This window comes from Ambystoma mexicanum, chromosome 3q (assembly GCF_040938575.1).
Source record: "Ambystoma mexicanum isolate Mex_15411 chromosome 3q, UKY_AmexF1_1, whole genome shotgun sequence".
NCBI lineage: Eukaryota > Metazoa > Chordata > Amphibia > Caudata > Ambystomatidae > Ambystoma > Ambystoma mexicanum.
Window position 1 is genome coordinate 24045610 of NC_090926.1, and position 22332 is coordinate 24067941.

General features: G+C 46.4%; 1 protein-coding gene across 2 annotated transcripts in view; it reads left to right on the forward strand.

Annotated features, from left to right (window-relative positions):
• The window catches only part of DMC1 (DNA meiotic recombinase 1), a 1020186-nt gene that overhangs the window by 80074 nt on the left and 917780 nt on the right, over positions 1 to 22332 (forward strand). For both annotated transcript variants that reach the window (XM_069652814.1, XM_069652812.1), the window contains exon 2: positions 6574 to 6769. In XM_069652814.1, the coding sequence (XP_069508915.1) occupies positions 6713 to 6769 (57 nt within the window). In that variant the 5' untranslated portion in view covers positions 6574 to 6712. The remainder of the gene's footprint in view (positions 1 to 6573; positions 6770 to 22332) is intronic.

Consider the following 22332-nt stretch of genomic DNA (forward strand, 5'->3'; position numbering starts at 1 on the left):
TCAAAGGCAGCAGCCAAATCCTTAGTTGTCGCCATTAGGCAGCCTCAGCCCTTTCGCCCCTAGTGGACAGCCTTGGAGGAGTAGATCTTTTGGCTACTACTCCTCAGTTGGAAGAGCGAGAGGAATGGCTGGTCAACAAGGCCAAAGAAGATTCCCTTGTGGTTGACGAGGGAGAGGTGCAAAGCCTGCTCAAGCAGGGGCTTCCTTACCAACAGCATCTGCTTCAGCCGCCTCAAAACCTCTCTGAGGTCTTGAGCCATCAAACACCAGTGAAAGGCAGGCTGTCTCAGCATCTGAAAGAATGGTGAGACATTACTTCGGATGCTTGGGCATTGGAAACCATAGCCCAATGTTACTGCCTTCCCTTCATTCAGAGACCTCTGAACCATTTACCGGGTAGCCATTCTTTGAGGGTTCCAGATCCGCTCCTTGTGCAGGAAATGTTGACCCTGCTAGAGAAAGGTGCTATAGAACCAGTGCCTGTAGCAGAGAGGAACAAAGGATGGTACCCTCCATATTTCCTAATCCCCAAAAAGGACGGAGAACTGAGACCCATCTTGGACTTGAGATACTTGAACAAGTTCCTCAGGAAGGACAAGTTCAAGATGGTCACACTTTCTCATATCCTTCAGGCACACCAACTCCAGGATTGGATGGTGCCATTGAAACTTCAGGATGCTTATTTTCATGTGCCAATCCATCTGAAGCACACAAAGTACCTGAGGTTCGCCGTTGGCGGTTCTCATGATCAGTTTTGAGTTCTGCCTTTCGGGCTGACCTCCGCCCCAGGCTTTTCACCAAGCTGCTGGCGGTGGTAGCAGCGAGTCTCAGGAGAAGAGGGGATTCACGTCTACACATACCTGGATGATTGGCTGATCGGGGCTCTTTCTCCCGAACAAGCACTGGATCATCTCAACGTCACCTACCACTCTCTTCACAGTCTGGGCTTTTCCCTCAATTACAAGAAGTCCCATATGACACCATCTCAAAATCTCCAATTCATCGGAGCAGCGCTGAATACATCCTTGGGAAAGAGTTTGCCACCCGAGGTGAGGGCTCAAGACATTCTGCAGATGGTCTCCACATTTCAGAGTGCCCAGCGTCTTCCAGCCGTCTATTTTTTGAGGCTGCTCGGCTCATGGCATCGTGCATTTTTCTGGTGCCAGAGGCTCGCCTGAGAATGAGATCCCTTCAATGGGCTCTCAGGACTCAATGGTCTTGGTTCTCGGGCAACATGTCTGACCTACTTCAGGTTCCAAGATGGGTCGCACAGGATATTCTGTGGTCGGCCTACGAGGACAATATTCTGAATGGAGAACTTTTTTGGCATCCATGGCTGGAGATAATTGTAGTGACGGACGCCTTACTCATGGGGTGGGGAGCCCACGCCAACAATCTGACAATCAGCTGTCATTGGTCTCCATCGAAGTCCAAACTACACATCAATCTTTTGGAGCTGAGGGGAATCAGACTTGCGTAGAAGGCCTTTCTGCCCTCTGTACGGGGAAAGAATATCTTGAAAATTACAGACAACACAGTTGCCATGTACTACCTCAACAAGAGAGTAGGTGTTGGCGAATCCCTCAATTAGGTGTTGGAGAACCGCTCAATTTGATCTGTTCATGACCAGTGTCAACTGGAAGTGCAAACTGTACTGCTCCATGGAATTTCCCCCAAGAGGAGCTCTAGGAGACACGTTCATGGTGGACTCAAAGTTTCCACTCCTATACGCGTTTCCACCAGTCCCCGTCATCCTCACGTGATTAGGAGGTTCAGACAGTTCGGGAAACGCATGATCCTCACTGCCCCGGATTTGACCAGGAGGACGTGGTGCCCAGAACTTCTGGACATGTTCATCTGGCCTCCAATTCGTCTTCCACAAAGAGAGGTCCTTCTCTCTCTCTCTCGCTTTAGAGAGGAGGGTTGGGTTCTCCATCCAGAGGACAAGCCTCTCAGCCTTCACGCATGGTTCCTGAGAGGCTGAGATACAAGGATTGGGACCTCCTGGATGACGTAAGGGAGATTTTGCTTTCGGCCAGAAGGCCAGCAACAAAGTCTGTGTACCGTTGATGTTGGAACAGATTTTGCAGCTGGTGCAAGGACAAGAATGTAGACCCTTTACTATGCAAAACACCAAAAGTATTATCTTTTCCACTATACCTAGCCAATCTGGGGCTCCAGGTTGGAACAATTAAGGGCTATTTGGCAGCGCTATCCATCTTTCAGCGCATTGTCTGCGGAATCCTCATATTTGAAGATCCCACTGGTAACACCATTTCTGAAGGGACTCACCAATGTGTTCCCCCCATCTCCATTCCAGGTTCCAGTTTGCGATCTTAACTTGGTATTAAAATGTCTTATGTGTGCACCATTTCAACCTCTATATTCATGTCCATTAAGGTTGCTAACGTTTAAAACCATTTTATTGGTAGCACTAACGTAAGCCCGTAGAGTGAGTGAATAGCAGGCACTATCATCTAAACCACCCGTTACTATGTTCCACAAGGATAAGGTTGTCCTGAGTGTTAAGCCTTCATTTTTACCTAAAATCATTTCAGATTTTCATGTAGGACAGACAATGTATTGCCCACTTTCTATCCTGCACCTCATCCTGGCAAAGAGGAGGAGGGTTTGCACAGATTGGATCCACATAGAGCTCTAAGCTTCTACATATCTAGATTATCCAAACTTTGTATAGATGATCAGCTTTTTATAAGCTACACAGGTCAGAAACTGGTTTAGTCTGTGACAAAGCAGACCTAATCCAGATGGATCATTCTAGCAATTGCAGAATGCTACAGGCTGGCGGGCAAAGAGCCTCCAGAAGGCTTAAGGGTCCATTCCACCAGGGACATGGCTACCTCTACAGCTCTGCAAAGGTGTGTCGCTGTCAAAAACATTTGTGAGGCGGCTACGTTGTCTACTATACACATGTTCACAAAGCATTACTACCTCGATTCTTCCCTTGGTCAGGATGGAAGCTTTGGAAAATCTGTCCTCCACTTGGGTAATTTAAACCATTGAGAACATTCTTACTCCCTCCACCAAAACAAACACTGCTTTGGGAGTCTATCAAAGATAAGAAATACGTGGCAGGACACAATCCATTTGAAGAACAAGTTACTTAAACCTGGTAACGTTCTTTCGACTGGATGTTCCTCCCATGTATTCCTCATCATCCTCCCAGCCTACCCCACAGTACAGTTTCCCATTCTATTACAGCTTTCGCTCGTTCAAAGCTTAGTACGGACAAACCTGTGGTTATGCGGGTAGATTATACTGAAAGGAAAAACAAAACTGAAGCCAACGTGCGCTGCGTGTGCTATACATACCTTTGATGACATCACCTTTGAGACTGAGGCCCTCGAGGGACATCGAGTCGGCTGCATCGACGAACAGTATCCCCTGCCAAATGTTTTTTTCCAAAGCAGCTGAAGCTGGATATCGAATATCAAAGATGAGGAATACACGGGAGGAACATCCTGTCGAAAGAACGTTACCAGGGATAAGTAACTTGTTCATCTCGTTCTCTCTCTTCTCTCAGGTCCAAGTGATCCTTGGATGGGGCTAGTGTATTCCTCCCCTCTTCCCTGCTCATTCTCTCTTCCCTTCTCCTCCCTCCGACCTAGGCAATCCACGTTCCTGCTGTGTTATGGTGCTTGCTCCAGTGAGGTCCGTCTCCTATGCTATGGCAGCAATCTCCACCGCTAGCCGCTCATGGCTTCTGGATGCTAGCCAGCTTCGCTTTCCCCTCATCTCTCTCTCTCTCTCTCTCTCTCTCTCTCTCTCTCTCTCTTTCTTTATCTCTCTCTCTCTCTCTCTCTCTCTCTCTCTCTCTCTCTCTCTCTCTCACGCTTGCTCTCGGTTTGAGAGTGGAGGACCCAGTCCTCCCTTCGGCCCACCACGTTCTGTATGTGGTCGCGCCTCCAGGTCCAGTTTGCTCCATGCAGCCTCTGCATCTCTAGCCTTGTGCTCTTTCTCGTCTGACGTAGGGCGTCTCCCACAGGCGTATGCCTCCATCCATGCTGCAGCCAGCTCCGCTGGTCTGCGTGACTCCTCCTCTTGCTGACATTTTCATGTCTGAGACTCGCCTCGATTTTTGGGTTTCCCCTGCTCCATTCAACGGTTGTTGGCCCTTTATTTTTGCTCTGGTATTCAGAAGGGGCCTAGTGTTCACCACAGGTTGCCAAGGATGTGGAATGTTCAGCATTACCTTGAGCCAAACAGTTGTAGTGCCAGTATTTCTTACTCCCATGAAGGCTGATAATACTTTGGGTATAGGGAGTTCCCCATCGGAATGGGGGTCCTTGTCCCCTAAAGCGCAGTCACTCCTAGCAAAGTCCCTCTTTCCCAAACCCCTAGGGAGGCTTTTGCTGAACCGGCTCACCTCCCTTGCCTCAAAGGGGGTGGCTCCCCCTAGAGAGGAATGGACGAAGTCTACAGATTCTTCACACAGTCCAATATGGACATTTGTCAAGGGCTTGCAAATCCTTCATGAGGGCACTATATTGCAGCAAATGGAGAAGGTTCTGCTGTTCTTTTATGTTAGACAGAGAGTTAAACCTCATCAAACCATCTTTGGATAAGGTTTTGTTCTTTCAGTCCTTGAAAGATCAGGGCTAAAAATAGTTACCTGCAGAACGTTGCTGGCAGCTATCTTGGTATACTACAACTCATAGGACCTGTGTCTTCCATCTGTAATCCAATTATAAAAAGGCATTTTAGGGCCTTCAGCGTCTGTTCCCTCGGATGAATGCACTTTTTACATCCTGGGATTTCAACGTGGTGCTTAATGCATTAGCTCACAAACCATTCCAGCGTATGGCTTCAGTCGTTTCGATTTTCAATTTCCTGGAAAACAGTATTTCTAGTAGCGATCAATCCAGCTATCAAGGTTAGCCGTTTGCAGGCATTGTTAGATAAGGAACCGTTTACTTTGTCGCTGTGTCGCACGCCCAGCTTTCCTTTCCAACATTTTCGGAGACTTCCATAAATTAAGAAAATGTGTTTGCCACATTTTTTACGAATCCTTTTACAGAAACAGAGAGTGTTCTTCATTGCCTCAACATCAGAAGAAAACTCACATTTTACCTTGGATGATAGGAACAGTTCAGCAACTCTGATTGGCCCTTCATTACTTATGCTCAGCCAACTAAAGTTAAATAGGTTTCTAGCTCTATCATTGCAAGATGAATTGTGATTTGCATCGTAGAATCCTAAACATGTCAGGGAAAGAACCCACCTGAAGGTCTTCAGGCACACTCTGTAAGAGCAAAGGTTGCCTCATTGGTCTTCCAGGAGTTGGTCTCCATTGACATTTTGTATATTACCACTACACAGGCCCGTATTTCTACCTTCTGCAAGATGCATTATCTGGTCCTTAGCTCTATAGCTCATGCTAGGTTCAGACAAACAGTTCTCCAACAACCTCTCTGGGTAAAATACTATTCCATCCGACCATAAACTATTGCGCTGTATAAATCTCCCTTAAATATGGATGAAGCGGACTGGACATTAGAGTATGTGAAATTAAGTGACCATAACCTCTATGACGCGTTTAGTCGATAGTGTGCTTTGCTCCACGTGCCCTCCATCCATGCCCTCTTTTATCACCTGTTTTCATCCTGGCCTATGCAGTCAAATATACTGATAGTTGGAGCCATTGGGTGGGCCATTTTAAGCAGCATTACCATCCATGCGTGTCAACCAGTTCCAATTCAGATTTTTTTTTTTAATGCTGACAAAAGACCCAGTTTCCTTCGCCATGCGGGGACATCCCACATGTATGGAGGAAAGGGGACTGTAGGCTAGCAGTATAATAGTCACTACAGTGGGTAACTTTTACATTCAGGGAGTTGCAGTCCTGGAATGATCAGGGAAAAAGCAAAACTACAAGTCCTATAATACAAAGAAGCAAGTAGGATTGGGTGAGCGAATCTGGACTGACCTAAGGCAACAGCAATGTTTGGCCACTATCTTCATGTAAGTATGCTTTCCTCCTATATTCTCTCAGTGAGGAGACTCATGCACAGACTGTGTTGGTAAAGATGATATTAGAGTATAAACATTTCAAAATATCCTTATATCTATGGAACTTATATTTACACTCAATAATGGATCACTGCACTGTATACCAATTGACCTCTCATTGTGCTTTAACCACCGTATTGGCTGGAGATCTACAAAAGAAAACAAAGTAGCTTTAACCTTTCTTGTATCACCTCCTCCAAAGGGTTACTTATCTCCATACATGACCAAAAAAACATAAAACAGTGCTGTTTTGCATCACCTCTCCAATCTGTATGTATATGTATTGTTTGCATTTTAAAGTGTCTGAGGGGCCATGCAAATGGCAGCGGTGCACATTTTAAATCTCGGTAACATATCTTCACATTATAGAGGTACCAACTGAATCTTGTTCATGATATATAAAACCTTAAATAATACAAAATAAAAGTTCCATTGAATGTGCAGAAAATGTGTTTTCATCCTTCTTATGGTTTTAATTTGTGATCATTTGGGATTTTATTCAAGGTTGTCTGCCAACAAATATGCATATTCTTTCTCTTTCAGATCTGATTCTGCCTCACCAGCTCAGTGAACCCATAAAGCTGAGAGAAGTTTGCTGCCCCACTGGGACACCATCTTAGAGAATTTCCACACCCTACCACTCTGACAGAGTTGATAGAGCTTTTCACCTATCTGTTTTGCCATGAAAGCGATTGAGGACCAGGTGGTGGAGGAGGAGGCAGGCATTCAAGATGATGAGGTAAGGTTGAGCCGATAGACTGCTTAACTTCTCCAGCACTAACTCTCTTATAGATTCACATGCTCTGAATAATTCCCTGTGTTCAGACTGAGAATCCTTGGCATTAGTATAGCAATGTAAAAAATAATAACAGTTTTAATATACAGCCTATCACCCTCATTTTGGTCCTTTATGCCCCTGACCAATGAGGGCTGGTGCCTTAACCTCCACCCCTTGGAGGCCATCTCCAGATTCTTACTGCACGTCATGTGCATGGGAGTCCTCTGTTTTCCTCACTACCATTTCTCCCTTTTAGGTGAGGAACATTTTCAAGATGTGCACGGTTTGGGCAGTGCTTTAAAGAAAAGGTTTTTGCAGACACCTTTCTTTCTTCAGGCTGCTGGATTCTTTCACTTCCTTTTTCCATTGAGAGAAGCCTTTCCTCACACTTTGTGGCTGACATCACAGCCTCTCCATGCCTAGCAAAGGCTGGAAAATCTCTCTACAAGGAATGTTGCGAGCGCCACAAGCAAAATGTGTTCCTCAAGGACCCTCCCAAATTCAGCTTTTATAGTCTGCACCCAGATCAAATCAAAGAAGCTTGCAGAGTTTGTAGGAAGTTCTCCCAGAAGAACCTCCAGCACAGAAGGAGATGCCTGCTGCTCTTCCGCAGTGAAGATGAGGTACACTCTTCATGTGAGGAGTCCTCTCGTACTAAACTTGGGAGCCTTAAGTGTGGTGGGTTTAAGGGCAGACATTCCTCAAACAAGAGGGCACATTCTGAGGACAGGGGCTCTCAGGGGGAAGGGCAAACGGGTCAGACCAACCTAGTTCCTCTGTTAACTCTTTTAAGCCCTTTTTAGACCTCACCTTCTCTAAAAGTGCCCAACCAGATTTGGAAGTATCTGGAGACCCTAAAGCTCTGTTGAGTAACGAAAAGCCATCAGGCCTATCAACAATCGTAAAACAGTCAACAAGCTCATACATGAGACTGCCGTTGACAGGTGGCTTGTCCATGGCAGTGACTGCATTGGCCTTGATTAAGTCCCCAGCTATGCACGCCAATCCATTTCTCCATCAACATCAAAATAGGAGCCTGTTCCTGGTGCTCTCTGACCTGTCAATGTGGGTGTTGGGCGCTCATCATCAGCGACATCCAAGTTGATGATTCAGTCCTTGTCAACGCTTGATCAACCATCATCAGGTCATGCTACCCAGCTGTTCAAACACACACATACAGTCCTTGTTGCCATCTGCCTCCTCACCCATGGACAGTACAGCTGCTTCATCTTCAGTGATGGAGAAGCCGATGCACTGTACCTCCATTGGATGTAGGCTACATTACTGATTTTACCAGTGGCAGACTACTTCATTTTCAAATTCGGACTAATTCTGGATTTCATTTCAACACCACCTCAAAGAACCCTTCTGCAGCTTTAACAGCAGTAGTCAGATCCCCTGCAAGATCAAGTACACCAAATAATGCACAAACATGCCATACAGCCTGTACCAAAACAGCAAAGGGTGCAAGGACTTTACTCACATTATTTCCTCGCCACGAAAAAGAACAGGAAATGGCAGCCAATATTGGTTCTCAGAGAAGCCAACAGGCACATCATAAAACTGTTGTTTCAGATGACCACACTTCAAAAAGCGATATTCTGTCTAAGAAAGTTAGATCTCTTCACCACCATCGATTTACAGCATGACTATTTCAACATCCCCATCCGGCTGTCACGCAGGAAATATCTTCAGTTCACGGCCAACAACAAACACTGCCAATTAATGGGCGTTCCATTCGGCATCGACCTCGCACCCAGGGTGTTTACAAAGTGCCTTGCTCCAGTGGCCACTTGGATAAGATGACAAGTCCTCAGGGTATAACCTTACCTAACCGACTGGCTGGTCAAAGCACCATCTCGCCACCAGGCTGCTAGACAGACCCATCTCTCCTTACATATTTTGGAAGACTAAGGCTTTGCAGTAGTCAGCCACAAGAAGTCTATGCTGCAAACAACAGAGACCATCACCTTTCTGGGGACAGCATACATTCTACCATACCAAGAGTGCAACCCCCAGAGGAGAGACAGCTGGCACTTCTAGCAAAGGATCCTTGACTCAACAAAAGGAACTCCTGCATAGCAAGTGTTTTTCTCTCTCTCCTGGACGCCATGCCTTTGTGCATTTTGCTGGTTCCACTGCTGCACTGCCATCACTTGACACATCTGTGCAATCTTTATATTAAATGCTTTTAGCGAATGTGTGCCAACTAATAGTATTAACACACACAAAACACACACACAAATCATGATCCATATGTGTGATATATGCTGATTTGGCATGGTACAAGTTGCACTTGTGTGTCTGGTTCAGGAGTTCTTAACGAGGGCTTGCGGCCAAGTTCTATACTAGCTTAACATTTATGTTGTACTAAATTCATCCTTGCTCGCTGTTGCTGCTTCCAGGTTTGCCCAATTGGCACACACCGTGCACAAACAGTCTCCCATAATTACGACTACCGTTCTGCCTTGCCTTATGCATTCAAGCAATCGGCAGGCAAGGCCCCCCTGTTAGACTCTCTCTCCATTGCCTGGAAGTCTATTTCCACATAAGATAAATCCTTACTATCTTTCTTTTCACTAATGTAGGATGAAGCCTGGAGGGACAGACTGTGCGTGGGCTAGTGATTGGGGGCTGATAAAAAAAGTTTTCCCGGACCCTGGACTCTGCTGCATTGCATTGTTACATCATCTGTTCCCTGGCTTTGTGCAGTTTGAACACGGTGGCAAGATACTCAACGGGCATGACAAATGCTGTAATTGGCTATTTCACTTTCTTTTGGTTATTTTTGCGGCTCAGCAACAGGGGACGGAAGTGGTTAGTCCATTAAAGGGAAATACAACTGGCTGCCTTACTATATAATATAAAATAATATAAATGTCCCAGCCGATGACTTTGCGGATGCCACCTCTCCTTTGAAATCATTTCCAACTGCCTGTGAAATTGCGGTGAGTTACTTGCAAAATTGATTACTGTCTCCATCCAGCCTTGATAGAGTTTTTGTTTATTTAGCATTTCTTTGGGGTTTCTTTGCCGTTTTTCGGCACTCGCCGACGCTTCCACAGTCTCCCCAGGTCCTCTTTTTGGTTCCCACTTCCCGCCTGCCCACGAATGCTGATTGGGTTTTAAGCCCTCCAGTAAACCCCCACAAGGGACTAGTCAGATCGCTTTGAGAATTGTCAGGCATTTCCATCCACCTGCAAAATCGCAATGAGTTACTTGCAAAATTGTTTGCTGCCTCCATCCAGCCTTGATAGTGTGCATTTATTATGCATTTTTTGAGGGTTTCCTTGCCGTTTTTTGGCACTCGCCGACACATCCCCGGGCTCCTTTTTTGTTTTCGACATTTTTGGATTCGACTTTTTGCATTCGACATTATGACTGGCTACCATTTGTATTAGTGGGCCAATCTTTCTTTTGACCCATCTGTGTTGGTGAGCCAGCCATATCTTGCTTTTAGACCATTGTGTTGGTGAGCCAAGTCTTGCATTTGGCCCATCTGTGTTAGGGAGCAATATCTCGCATTTGGACCATTTGTGTTAGGGAGCAATAGCTTGCATTTAGCCCATTTGTGCTAGTGAAGGCACACCCCTGCATGCTCACAACAGAAAAAATACACCCCGATAAGGAAAAAGGCACAAGACATGATTGCAAGGATGCCAAGTATTTATTTCTAAAAAATAGAAATTTATCAGCAAAGAACTCTGCTGCCGCTGAACGTTCTGAGTTCCATAGGCACGTGCAGTACATTATAAGCACAAACAACGTCACTAATGATGTAAACATATATAGTACAATTCTACAATACGGATTGGAGGAGCCCTATACATGTGGGGCATGCTCCATATGGGATGCCAGGCCATTTGTTCATCTTCATCTGTCCATCTCCATCCACGTGGACGCTGCTGGGCTTGTCATCCGCGGTGAGCTGACCTAACAATTAATTAGCTACTCTGACAAACAATGTTATTCTATCGTTGTAACAATGCACCTGGCAGATACAGGGATGAGCTTGGGGGGAGAGCCAAGGTCATACTAACTCACATGCTTTACTCGCTCCCAGAAAGATCAGCAACTCCAAGGTCCTCCACCTTAGCTTTAGGCTATAATTCTGATGCTACCCTACACCTCGCTGCACAAATCACATGACCCATTTCTGAAGGCGCGATAGCCTTGCCTTCTGATCTTAGTGATCGATCGAGGGGTGTGAAAGGCGTATGGTTGGTGGTCTGGGTTAGGATGGTGCTGTGGCATGCGGGGGTCATGGGAAGAAAGCATGAAAAAGCTGTATTTCTCATGTGAGGATCTTTGGGTGCAAGAGGGCCTGTTTCGTGGGATGGTACTGCCAAAGACACTCTGCTCCCTTCTCATGACCTTACAAGGCTCATTCTTCCCAGCGCGCGAGGGCCTGTAGTTTTCTGAATAATGGAGGATGTTGTGTATCTCTGAAACCTGACCATGGTGGGGGTAGTGTTTGCGCTCATGAAAGGGGCCTGATACTAACACCCAAAAATGCTGTTCCCCGCCCTTGCGCTTATATTCTAAGATCCGGCTAGTTTGGGGATTGTTGAACCCTTGCTCAGTGTCGTTAGCCAGCTGTATTAGTTTCCAGCAGACAATCTGCAGACAGTTAGCATTGGCAGCAGCTTGCACATCGTTCTGTAACAAGGATGCAAATAAAGTCGCTGCTTTGGTGATGAGCCAGTATTCGTCTGCCTCCGTGCCTTTCTCGAAAAAATAAGAATGTGCAGAATCGTATTGCAATGTTCGTTGGCCCTTACAGATACTGTTCCAGCACTGTAAAAACAAAGTTCATATATTTCTTCTGTGTGCACTTTAACCGGTTTCTACATTGCTTCAGTCCATTTTAGTTTTGTGATGTGTTCAGTCCAGAAGGGTGCACATGATGCTTCCACCCGGGCCATGCAGCTGACTGTTGTTACTTGCCATTTGTCATTTGTGTATTTCAGTCCTTGTATCACGAGGTAAGGACTCTTCAGGCATTTGCTACCTTTTGAATTTTTGTCGCATTGCAGGCTATCGGGATCAACAAGTTTGAGGCTTACGTTGTGTGCCTGAAAAGTGCCCCTTAGCCTACATAGCGCAAGATGTACTAGACATTGTGCCTCTAGAATTGGTACTTCCTGTGGCACTAGGACCTTGGGTGCCCCTGACGCATGCGGTATGAACAATCATACATAGCAACTGCCATTCATTTTGTTCCTCTCCACCGAGCTCATGTCCGTATTCCAACTATTAGACATTTCTGGGTGACGCACATCTTCTATGGCGTCATACTTTGCCCTTCATGCTTGTCTTTTTGTATGTTTGGGTGCACCGATATATCCATTAATAACACTACTAATATTATTTACATGGGTAAAGTTTGTGTTATAAAAAGCATTAGAAAATCTTGAAACATGTAGGGACCCAGCAGTATATTCTAACAATCCAGTGCAAGGGGGTACATTGTCATGTACAGAACTGTTAGCCTGTTGGTGGGTCAAGTTGGGCCTTCGGGAAAATAAATTCTCAGTTTCAATTGGCTGTGTGTTTGATGTATTATTTACAGTAAGGCTGTAATTTCTTCCTCTACCCCCACAACACCCTCTTTTGTATGTCCCTATAATGTAAAAGACACCCCTAAATAAATCCCTAAAACATACATTAAAATAGCAAATATACCTGCTATAAAATGCATTGCAAACATATATGAATACGCAAACCTAGCCATAATACTATAGTTAAATAATTTTTTCTAATGTATAATGAGTGATTAGAGAGCGCTGCTTTCATCTTCTTTAAAATCTGAAAGGCATAACGTATGCACATAAAAACAGAGAGAGAGGTAGAGAAAGAGAGAGAGAGAGGGAGATAGAGAAAGAGAGGTAGAGAGATGGGGGACAGAGGAAGAGAGGTAGTGAGATAGAGAGGGGAGGAAAGAGAGATGGAGACAGAAAGAGGGCAAGAGAGTGCCCTCCTGTGCCAATGTAACTTTTTTAGGAGATGTGCGTGTGCACGTGTTTGGTTGGGAAGGGGGACAGCTGAAATTTGAATGCCGGCAGTGGAAAGGGAAATCTGGGGCTGTTCCACCTGCGGACAAAGGACTGCATGTAGACAAGTTCTCCTGGCAGCAGCGGTTGAGTCGGTTGGGAATGTAAGGAAGGCATGGTATCAACAATAGACAGACACAAGTGATCACAGTTCAATGGTGTTTATTAAACTTTATAGGTAGGGTGGAAAAACGCCTAATCTAAACCTAAATCTAAGACGGGAGCAAGCTACGATCAGGAATCAGTCGTGTAGTCAGCTGTGGCGCCTTGCACGTCTTCTGATCGGGAAGGTGCAATCTGTCAGGAAATACATATAAGTGCTTGTGTTAGAGTTGTTAAAAAGAATTTGTCGCCTAAAACAGCTGCTGTCCTATGTGCGTCTGATGCTCTCCTAGTGGGGGATATTGGTGTGTGAATGTGGCGACCAGTTACCACCTCATGGGGTGACACATGGTGGTCTTTGCTGGGCTGTGTTCACAAACTAAACAGTGCCACGGTTAAGCAATGCACCCAGTTTTTCTTCAATGTGGTGCAAAGTTTAGATAGCTTACATTTGAGGAGTCTGTTGATCATCTCCACAGCTCTGTTGGCGTAGCTTAGTTTTGAGGAGTCCGTTGATCCTCTCCACAACTCTGTTGGCCTTGGTGTGATAAATCATACACATCCAGTGTTTAATGACAAGTAGTGCAGCTCTCTCCTTAAACAATTAATTGAAAAAATGTGTGCCTTTATCTGACCTTAATACCACACATGCCACATCAGGGGGAACACTTTGGCTGCTCATTTGGCATCCGGATGTGCTCCAAGGACCTGCCTACACCCAACGTGAGAAGGGGCAGACGACAATGATCAGATACAGAGACCCGCTGCATCTTTTGCCCATATCCGCGTAGTCGATATGCAATTCGCGCAACGGCCCAGTGTGGTGGGGCAGAGTGCCTTTCAGTGTTCTTTTTTTTCCAATACATTTTTATTAGCATTTGAATGAACCAAGAACAGAAATCCCTCTTGTCCCTCTGTCCCTCCCTCCCCCCCGTTTCCCCCTCTCCCCCTCGAAAACATACAGGTTTGGCAACAGAGCAGGTTAAAGAGATAAATCAGGTACATTGTTCTCATGAATACAGCCCAGTAGCCCCGCATCCCAGGTAAAGTGATCTCGAAGAGAACAGAATGTAAGCCTTCACAAGTCCAGTTCATCTTGAGGTTGTACAATGCCCAATAGTTCCATGGCCTTGGGGCACCATGCTCGGCGGGCTCCGGCCTTTAAAAATGTCAACAGGTTTGCCCATTCTGAATTAAATCGCCTGTGAGACCCCTGGATCGAGTAGGTAAGCCATTCCATTGCCACCAGAGCCCAAAGCTTCGCTACCCACTCGTGTTCCTGTGGAGGGTCCTTTGACTAATGCTTCTGACATCATCATTATCGTGTACAATTTGCGGTCCACTCTGGTTGGCAGCGTTGTGAGCACAATATTAAGGCCTAGCAAGTCCCGCGCCCTGCTACCTCCCTGTGGGATCTCCACCACCTGGGCGATTGCCCGCTGAATTAAAGACCAGAAGGGACCAATTTTTGGGCATTCCCACCAAATGTGCGCCCAAGAGCCCACTGTGCCACATTCCCTCCAACAATAAACAGAGATCTTGGGGTATATTTTATTTAACCTGAGAGGGGTTAGATGCCATCTCAGTACCAGCTTCAGCCAAATCTCACAAATTTGGAGAGATTTTGATAGTTTCGGGATTTGGGACCACAGTTTAATCCATTGCTGTTCTTCTATGCCCTCGTTTAGATCCTGCGCCCATTTGCTCATATAAGCTCCGGAGTGTACAATTTCCTCCCATTTTATGAGTTTATAAATGGACGAGACCACCCCTCTATCACCCGTATCCGTATCGAGGTACTTCTCGAACTGGGTAAGGGATCGAGACCCCGCTTGTCTTACTAAAGGATGGGAGATCCAATGTCTAATCTGAAGATAGGAAAACCTCTGTTTCTCCCCCACCCTTTTCAGTGTTCTTAATGTCATACCTGTGCTGAAACTCTGGCACGTGGTGCATTTAATAACCATACTTGTCAAGTGTTCCTGAATGTTTGGAATGAAGCAAACCTCTTTATATCAGCAGCAATATGGTGTTTGGAGCTGTGGGAGGGGTGATGGAGTTGATCAAATGCTAGTATCAACAGTTTGTGTGGTATCACTGGTTTTCCTGTACATTCCTGCCTCCACAATAAATCAGTAGGGGATTGATTGCACCCTCTTGTTACCCACAACTGCTTTTCCTCTTCTCAGGCCCTTCCTTGTAATTCAGTAATTTGTGCTTTGGCAGGGCTCTTTTTGAGACAGGTGGTTGGTTAGTGGTGGGCGTTGTGACAACATTCCCCGCCACAGTTGGTATTGATATTGATATTTTATTTCTATCGTGCTCATACACAAGTATTTCAGAGCGTGCCAAGGCAAGGGGGGGAGAACAGGGGAGAACAAAACACTGATCTTACTAGGCCCAGTGACATTGAGATTGTGCAAGTGCATGGGAGAAGGGGAGGGAAAAAGTGCAAGGAAGGGGGGAGAAGTGGAAAGTGCAGAGCAAAGGGAGAACAGAATACATAATAATAATAAATAAATAAATAATAAAAGCAACAAAAGTGGTAGTGCAGCCAGCAAGTGGCAAGTGCTGTGTTTAAGGCAGCAGACAGGGTAGGACAGATAAGATACAGACCCCAGTGCAAGGGGTGGCCCGGAGGCAGTGCGGGAGGGTGGCAAGGTGAGCAGGAACCTGGGCCCGGAGGACAGAGGGTGACCAGGTGCATGGTGCCAAGAGAGAACAGATCAGCAGGGGAGAGGGGGGGGCGAAGGCAGAAGCAAAGAGGAAAGTCTTGAGGTGCTTCCGGAACCGGAGATGGTTCTCCTCAAGTTTTATAGTGGCAGGGAGGCTCTTCCAGAGGGAGGCCCCAGCCGAAGACAGAGATTTACCGCCAGCTTGTTTCTTTGAAAAACGACTCACCCTGAGGGAGGTAGAGGTAGAGGAGTGAAGAGCTCGAGAGGGGAGGTATTTGCGGAGGGGTAGCTGAAGGTATTTTGGACCCAGGCCTCAGAAAGCCTTCTGGACAATGCAGAGGGTTTTGAATGTAATTCTTGCATCGACTGGGAGCCAATGGAGAGATTTCAGAGCTGGGGAGTTATAATCCCATGGCTTGAGGCCAAGGAGAAGTCTCGCAGTCTTATTCTGGATTAGTTGCAGAGGGCGGAGAGTAGAGGCAGGTAGATTTAGAAAGAGGCTGTTACAATAGTCCAACCTAGAGACAACCAGAGCTTGGTAGACCATGAGCTTCTTGGGGAAGGAGAAGAAAGGCAGAGTACCTCTGAGGAGGTGCAGTAGGAAGTTTGACTTTTTAGAGACATCAGAGACAAAGATGACCCAAGGTTCTTAGCCTCGCAGGTGGGGGTAGGAGGAGGGCCAATGGAGGCTGACCAAAGAGTGAGGGGAAAGGATGGAGAAGGTGTGCCGATGAGGAGGATCTCAGTGTTCCTGGCATTCAGACAAAGATCATTGGTGAAATACCAATCTTGAATTTCAGTAAGGCAATCAGAGATGAGAGAGGGAGAGGAGGTGGCCAAGGGCAGCCTGAAAATGAGTTGAGTATCGTCAGCATAGCACTGGAAATTTTAGCAGAAAATGGAAATGCAGTGTGCGACAATTGCCAGGTATTGGTTGAAAAGCCAGGGCGAGAGGTTAGACCTATGGGGAACACCCCAGGTAGAGAGGGAGATAGATGATAGGATAGGAAGGACCGCAGTATGACCTGGGAGGGTCAATCAGAGAGGAAAGAGGAAAGCCAGGCCAGAGCCTGATCGGTGATACCCAGGTTATCACGGAGACGGTTGAGCAGGATGGTATGGTTGACTGTGTCAAAGGCAGAAGAGCGATCGAGTAGGATGAGGACAGAGGGAATGTTAGAGTCAAGGCTGGAGAGCAGATCTTCACAGATGTTCAGGAGAGCAGTTTCCGTGCTTCTGGCAGCTCTGAAGTCAGACTGGTGGTCATGGAGACAGCCAACAGAGTCGGAGTGAAGATTAAGCTGGAAGATGGACAGCTTTTCCAGGAGTTTGCCCAGAAAGGGAGTAATGGAAATTGGGCGATAGTTAGCGGACAGGAAGGATCAGCTGTGGGTTTCTTGAGAAGAGGATACACAAGGGAGTGCCTGAGAGGGGAGGGGAAGGATCCTGAGGCAAAGGAGTGGTTGCAAAAATCGGCAAGGTCCGGAGCGAGGGTGTCAATGAGGTCCTTGATGGTTTTAGAGGAATAGGAATGAACCTGTTTTGACAAGGCTTTCATAGATCAGACTTGTCTAGCGACCTCATCAGGGGAGAAAAGAGGAAAGGACGAGAACGGGGGGGGCTGAAGGAGGGTCAGCAAGCACAGATGGAGAGGGGGCGGAGGCAAAGGGGAGGAGAGGGTGGTGGACAGGATGTCCTGTGTTTTTGAGAAACTGTGAGAGGCAAGGGCATTGCAGAGAGCCTGGGAGGCAACAGGAGGGGTAGAGACTGCATCAGGGTTGACCAGCTCCTTGCAGATTTTAAAGAGTTCGGCCGAGTTTTTAGATGCCGCTGACACACATGCTTGAATTTGGACTCTCTTCTTGGTGAAGACAGAGAGTCGGTATTGCCTTTGGAGTAGGCGACAGGACAGTTTGTTAGAGGATGAGCAAGAAACCCTGCATTTCCTCTCAGCTGCCCTACACTTATGTTTAAGTGTAGCTAGGTCGGAGTCATACCAGGAACTGCACTTGGCTTTGGACTTCAAACGGATCCTCATGACAGGGGCAAGAGCATCAAGAGTATCAGAAATAGAAGAGTATGTCACAAGTCTCTCCCTTTCTCACCTGTTTTTGTTGTTTGTTTGAGACCTTCTTTGGTGACTTCTTTCGCACGGTCTGGGATTTTTATAAACCCGTGTGCTGGTCTTCGGATTCCAGCGTGAGGATGACAATCCAACTCCAGGATACGTTCAGATGTCCAGGTCAGAGACCAGGAAGGCACAATGTCTGTGCTCGGAGAGACGGAACACCGTGACCCGAGCGCGGGCGAAAATCCAGGACGTTTCGGAGGTAAGAATTGAGGAAAAGAAAGAAGGAAGGGGGATTCAAGGAACCGGGAAACAGGATTCAGAAGAAAGCCTGAGCGAACTTCGGCAACACACGTCCAACTACAGCAAGTGGTAGCGTTGAGACACGCAGAGCCGCGGGGGCGTGTCTGTTTAGTAGAACGTAGAGCGTGGAGCGCAAGGACTGGCAAGCAGCGTTCCGTATCAGGCGGCCATGTTGGAAGGATTACTGCATTCAATCCCCTATGGGTCAGGGACCACGAAGTCCAGAAGGGACATAGGCGACGGTTCATGACAGTATGCCTCCTCTGAAGCCCAGCTCCACTGGGTTTGCCTGGATGTATAAGATGGTATCTTCGAATCAGCCTGGGGGCATTCATGTTTGACACGGGTTCCCAGGTGCGCTCACTGGGAGGATAACCTTTCCCTTCGACCAAATATTGTAATTGACCATGTCGGTACCGGGAGTCACAGATTCTGGAGACCTCATATTTGAGTTGGTCATTGACGATCACTGGGGTAGATCTTGGAGCAGTTTGTGAGGACTGAACATATGGTTTTAACAGAGAGGTGTGGAAGACTGGATGGATCATTTTCCAAGATTCTGGTAGTTGGAGTCGAAAGGCCACTGGATTGACAATTTCTTTTATAGAAAAAGGCCGTAATACCTGGGAGCCAATTTATTTGGTTGTAGGTGATGGGGAAGGAGTTTCGAGGATAACCAGACTTTATCGCCTACTGAATAGGAAAGCCCAGGTCTTCTTTTGGAGTCAGCATAATGTTTAACGTCTCTTCGGGCCTTTTCCAGGTGTTCCTTAGCTTCTTTGTGCACATTAATTAGTGTTTCAATCCAGGAATCAACCGCAGGAACTGGGGTAGGGTGTGGAAGAATGGACAGTAAGACTGAAGGATGAAATCCTTGACTACAGAAGAAAGGACTGGTTTTGATAGCTGAATGATCCAAATTGTTATATGCGAATTCGGCCACAGGTATTAAGAGTGACCAATCATCCTGGACCTTGGAGGCAAAACAACGAAAATACTGTTCCAGGGTTTGGTTTACTCGTTCAGTGGCTCCATTGGTCTGTGTGTGATAACCCGAAGACAAGGCACGTTGGATTCCCAGTATTCGACATAACTGTTTACAGAACTGGGATATGTACTGGGGTCCTCCGTCAGAAATGATCTTGGAAGGTAGCTCATGAAGCCGGAATATGTGTTCCAGGAAAATTCCCGCAAATTCAGATGAAGATGGCAGTTTGTATAAGGTTGTAAAATGAGCCATATGAGTGAACAAATCAATGGTAACCATTATAGTTGTGTAGCCCCTGGAAGAGGGTAGCTCCAGGATAAAATCTGTGGCAATGATTTCCCAGGGTCTTGTTGGTATTGCTGGTTGGAGCAGGAGACCTGCTGGTCTTTTATTATCATGTTTGTTCTGATTGCAGACTGCACATGTCTGGATATGGATCTTGATATCATCCTTCATCTTTGGCCACCAAAACTGTCTTTGTATTAGATGGAGAGTGTTGGTGATGCCACGGTGTCCTGAATGGAAAGTATCATGACATAGGCTTGTGATCTTTTGTCTCAGTCCAGGAGTGGGAATGATCAAGCGATTGTCCTTGAACAGGTATCCGTCCTTTGTTTTGAGATTCCATTGATTGTTTCTCTTGAACTCCTTCCAAGGTTCAGAGGACTGGGTTTGAATTCGAATATCCTCCAGGAGGGTAATTGCTTGGGCAACAAATATTGTGTGGGGAAACATTTTAGGAAAGGTCCGATCTTCAAGGGGTTCATAATCAGGACGTCTGGATAAGGCATCTGCTATACTGTTATGTGTTCCAGGGACATGATGGATTTGAAATTGGTATTGGGCAAAAAAGAAGGCCCAACGGGCTTGACAACTGTTTCTACATTCTAGGGATTGCAGGACTTGAAGATTCCGATGGTCCGTGCAGACTTGTACCGGGTGTTTGGCTCCCAAAAGAAGATGACGCCAATCAGTGAAGACTTGACGGATGGCTAGCAATTCCTTTTCCAGGACGGAATAATGAGTTTCACTGGGGGTCAAGGCTCGAGAGAGATAGGCGATGGGGTATTCTAACTTGTCGCCAAGTTCCTGTTTCAGGACTGCCCCAATGGCGTAGTTGGAGGCATCAGTTTCGACAAGAAAAGGTCGATCAATGTCGGGTTGAGCCAGGATGGGAGCTTGTGTGAACTCCGATTTCAACCGTAGGAACGCCGAATCTTGGGATGAGGTCCACCAACAAGGGGTATCTTTCTTTAACAATGTAACAATAGGATGCACAATCTCAGAAAATGCTGGTATAAATTTCCGGTAGAAGTTAGCAAGCCCTAAAAAGGATTGAATTTGTTTCACAGTGGTTGGAACAGGCCAGGATAGAATGGAATCAACTTTTGAGGGGTCCATTCCAATTCCCTTTGGGCTGAGAACGAATCCGAGATAGTGAACAGTTGATACATGGAAAAGACACTTCTCGGGTTTAGCAGGAGCTTATGTTCACGTAGACGTTGTAAGACTGTCTTAACGTGCTTTTCATGTTTCAGGTGGTCCTTGGAGTATATCAGTATGTCTTCCAGATATACAATGACGAAGAGGAACAGCATATCAGAACACACCCGATCTATAAAACGTTGGAAAATTGCTGCGGCATTAGCAAGTCCAAAGGGCATAACCAAGTATTCAAAGTGGCCAAAGGGTGTTCTAAAGGCTGTTTTACATTCGTTACCTTCCTTTCTACGAATAAGATGGTAGGCACCCCTGAGATCTAATTTTGTGAAGACGACTGCACCTCTGACTGCTTCCAGGATGTCCGAGATGAGAGGCAATGGGTAACGATCCTTGAGAGTACACTGGTTTAAACCACGGTAGTCTAGGCATGGTCTGAGCTCCTTGGAATCCTTCTTGGGGACGAAAAATAGAGACGCGCCCGCCGGGGACTTGGATGGTAGTATAGTTCCATTTTCCAAGTGGTGGAAGAGCTTGAACAATGGCTGTCGAGAATACATCTGTGTAAGCCTGATAGGCCCTGGGAATCCGGATGATGTTAGAAACAGTGACTGGATTTTGCTAAGTTTCTTGAGAGTCTACAGGAGACCTTGGTAAGGTATCTAGGGATAAGCAGTGGGACATACAATGTTGCGAACCAAGAAACAAGGAGCCAGCGGCCCAATTGATGTAGGGGTTATGCTTTTGTAACCAGGGCATGCCTAGAAACATTGGCTAGTGGGCCGATCTTATGATGTCGAATTTAATCCTCTCTTGATGATGGTTTATAGAAAGTAGGATCTTTTTAGTTTGAAGGGTTATGGGGCCCGAAGACAGGGGTCTCCCATCAATAGCCTCTACCGGTTGCATTGTCTCTCGAGTTTCATGTGGAATGTTGTGAGTAGTGACCCAATCATAATCTATGAATATGCCCATGGCTCCGCAATCCACTAATGCCAGGATGGGGTAAGATTCTTTCTTGGAAGGCAATCGGAATGCCTGTAGAATCACAAGATTATTTTGTCCAGGAGAGTTCAAGGATGGAATTGATGTGGAGCAGACATCTCTCTCCCGAAACTGTGCCCCATCTAGGATCGGGAGCTGGCATTTCCCGAACGCTGCGGAGGAGCAATAGGGCACTCTCTCACGAGATGTTTATCGGAGGCGCAATACATGCACAGACCAGTGTGAATCCGGCGCATTCTTTCTTGTGGAGTAATGGGTCCACGGAAGGCCCCCAGTTGCATGGGTTCTGTTTCTGAGGTTGGAGAAGCTGTGGGCTCTGGTCTGGATGGGTGGTCTGTGGCAGCCTTTTGGAAGGTTGACTTAGACTTCTTTTTCTCCGCCTTTCTTTCCTGGATTCGAAAGTCGATTTGCAAGGAAAGGTCCATGAGACCCTGGAAGGAGTTTGGGCGAGCTACCCAGGCTAACTCCTGCTTTATTTCTTCATTCAGGCCTCTTCGGAAGAGGGTGAAGCTGGCTCCTTGAGACCAATCAGCTTCCTTCACAAGTTGTTTAAAGCGGGTCACATAGGTAAGCATATCCTGGGATCCTTGTTGAAATTCAAGCAAACGTTCTTGAGCGCTGTAAACCTGCTCTGGGCGATCAAACATGGCTTTTAGGGCTTCCACGAACCCATCATATTTATCCAGGAGGGCGTCGCTCGAATTGACTATGGGGGTTGCCCAGCTCAAGGCGTTGCCAGTGAGGTGTGATATCATGAACCCCACCTTTGTTCTAGGAGTAGAAAAGTAGTTGGGTTTGAAGGTGAAGTGTACCAAACATGAATCAAGGAAGGCATGGAGGGTCTTTGAAGAACCATCAAATTTGTCCACTACTCCTCCCAATAACACGCT